The following is a 2035-nucleotide window of genomic DNA, read 5'->3' on the forward strand; positions in this document are numbered from 1 at the left end:
ACATAATGGTACACTGTGACATCATTAATAACTTGTTTATATATAGAATAAACAACAAACCAATGGCGTAAATCTCATCATTGTAAACAACACCACAAAATCCACGTCTTTCCTCATTCATTGGTTTCAGTGATTCCCATTTCCCTTCTCTTGGATCGTAACTTTCCATTGACTCCAAACCAATCGGATTACCAATAACTTTACCACATCCACCAAATGCGAACAAGCGGTCTGTATGACAACAATATTATTGTTTGAATAATAACAACAGTCATCAAGTAAAAGTATTTTATTGTTTTGTCGACAAGAAAATATTCATCTCAAAAACAAATTTGATGTAACAATGCAGATTATTGATGAAATAAAATTTAAAAATTATTAATAAGAAAACTATATTTTCTTATAAGATTAACAAGAGAGCATATAGATAATGAGTGCCCTGGTGTTACCATTTCAATAATACAGATATAATATAAACGATTGATAAGACTATTATAGAAAGGTTATTTTTTAGATTTTTTACGTCCGACACAGTCGGTATTGGTTTAGTTCTTTAATGTTATTTACTCACTAATTGAACTTTAAAAAAAAAGACATTCAACTGCTAATATTACAACGATTGTGATCATAATATTTAAGGTGTATTACATGTTTTAAAATAGTGCATACTGTCACAGGATTTTAAAACTCAAGAACCATCATCAATTATGAATAAGTTTTAGGTTTTAAGTTTAGTCAAGAAATTTAGGACTAAACTGGCAAAGAACAACAAGAACCAGATCAACTGTTTGGCGAAAAAGGATCTAAACTTACCAAGCCAAAAATCATTGTGCAAATTCTACTGTTCATATTCAGCCCACTTTATCATTACATTTATATTTATTATACCAACCATTATAACAAACAAGAGCATGTTGACATCGTTCAGTTTGCATTGAAGGAATGTTTGTCCATGTTTTAACCACTGGATTGTATAATTCAACTGATGATAATACATTATAAACAATACTTCCTCCTGCTACACACATTTGATCTGGAATTTTAATGTTTGTTGCATAACAAATAAATTTAGAATGGAAAACAATTTCACGCATTTGGTATTGGACATGTCTGTAGCTTTATAAAGCAACCGAAGAAACATTTCTTTTACTTGAACATTTTATAATTAATCCAAACCTATAGGGACATATAGAGTTTTAGTTTACCTTGACACAAGTTAATGCTTTCAGGCGACAATACTAATGTTTTTTTAATTAGAATTTACGTGTCCTTTCATTAGAATTCAGCTCTCTTATTAGGATTTCAACTTTAAACCACTGTTTTTCTACATTAATAATCCACCAATATATTGTTAAACATAATAAGGAACCAACCTTTTAACACAGCAGATGCTGCATGACATCGTTGTTCCTTCATAGATGCCACCTCGTTCCAATCACCATCAACTTGGTTTAAATTCAAACATTCGACAAAGTTGGATCTACCACCACCAGCCAGATAAACATGGTTGTTAATCTTCACACTGGTTGAACCAAACCTTTCATACAAGGTTGGCTGTGGATAAAATTCAATATTTTAAGTTTTTACTTCATTAAATAAACAAAGAGATATCAATTGGTAAACATAGATAACGTATTTTCATTGTTTTGTGAAACAGAAACTTTATTTTTAGTTCTAGTATTGATATGTTTAGATGAAAGATCAAATAAAAACCCATGATGAGAATATTGTTCTATATATAATAATATAAAAATATTTTGTTAGTTTTCTTCTCATGTATTATTATAAAAAACAACCAACCTTTCTTAGTTTGAAACTTTTCTTGTTGACGTCATAGGTTTCAACAATTTCCTTTGCTTCATAACCACCCATAATCAAGCATGTAGATTCTAAGTAAAAATAAGAGTATGAAATCAAATAATAAACAAGAATATCTCACATTTACCCAACACGTAGGTTTCAACAATTTTCTTTGCTTTATCACCACCCATAGTCATGCATGTTGATCCTAAGTAATGACAAGATATCTCACGTT

General features: G+C 29.9%; 1 protein-coding gene across 1 annotated transcript in view; it reads right to left on the minus strand.

Moving 5' to 3' along the window:
* Window positions 1-32: 32 nt before the first annotated feature.
* Window positions 33-2035, minus strand: part of LOC101242375 (kelch-like protein 12) — a gene marked incomplete at its 3' end in the record, with an annotated part of 3759 nt that continues 1756 nt past the window's right edge. The window contains exons 5-7 of the mRNA XM_018816865.2: window positions 1374-1554; window positions 893-1033; window positions 33-231 (exon numbers count right to left, since the gene is read on the minus strand). Coding sequence (XP_018672410.2) covers window positions 33-231; window positions 893-1033; window positions 1374-1554 — 521 coding nt within the window. The remainder of the gene's footprint in view (window positions 232-892; window positions 1034-1373; window positions 1555-2035) is intronic.

This window comes from Ciona intestinalis, unplaced genomic scaffold, assembly GCF_000224145.3.
Source record: "Ciona intestinalis unplaced genomic scaffold, KH HT001000.1, whole genome shotgun sequence".
Classification (NCBI taxonomy): Eukaryota; Metazoa; Chordata; class Ascidiacea; order Phlebobranchia; family Cionidae; genus Ciona; species Ciona intestinalis.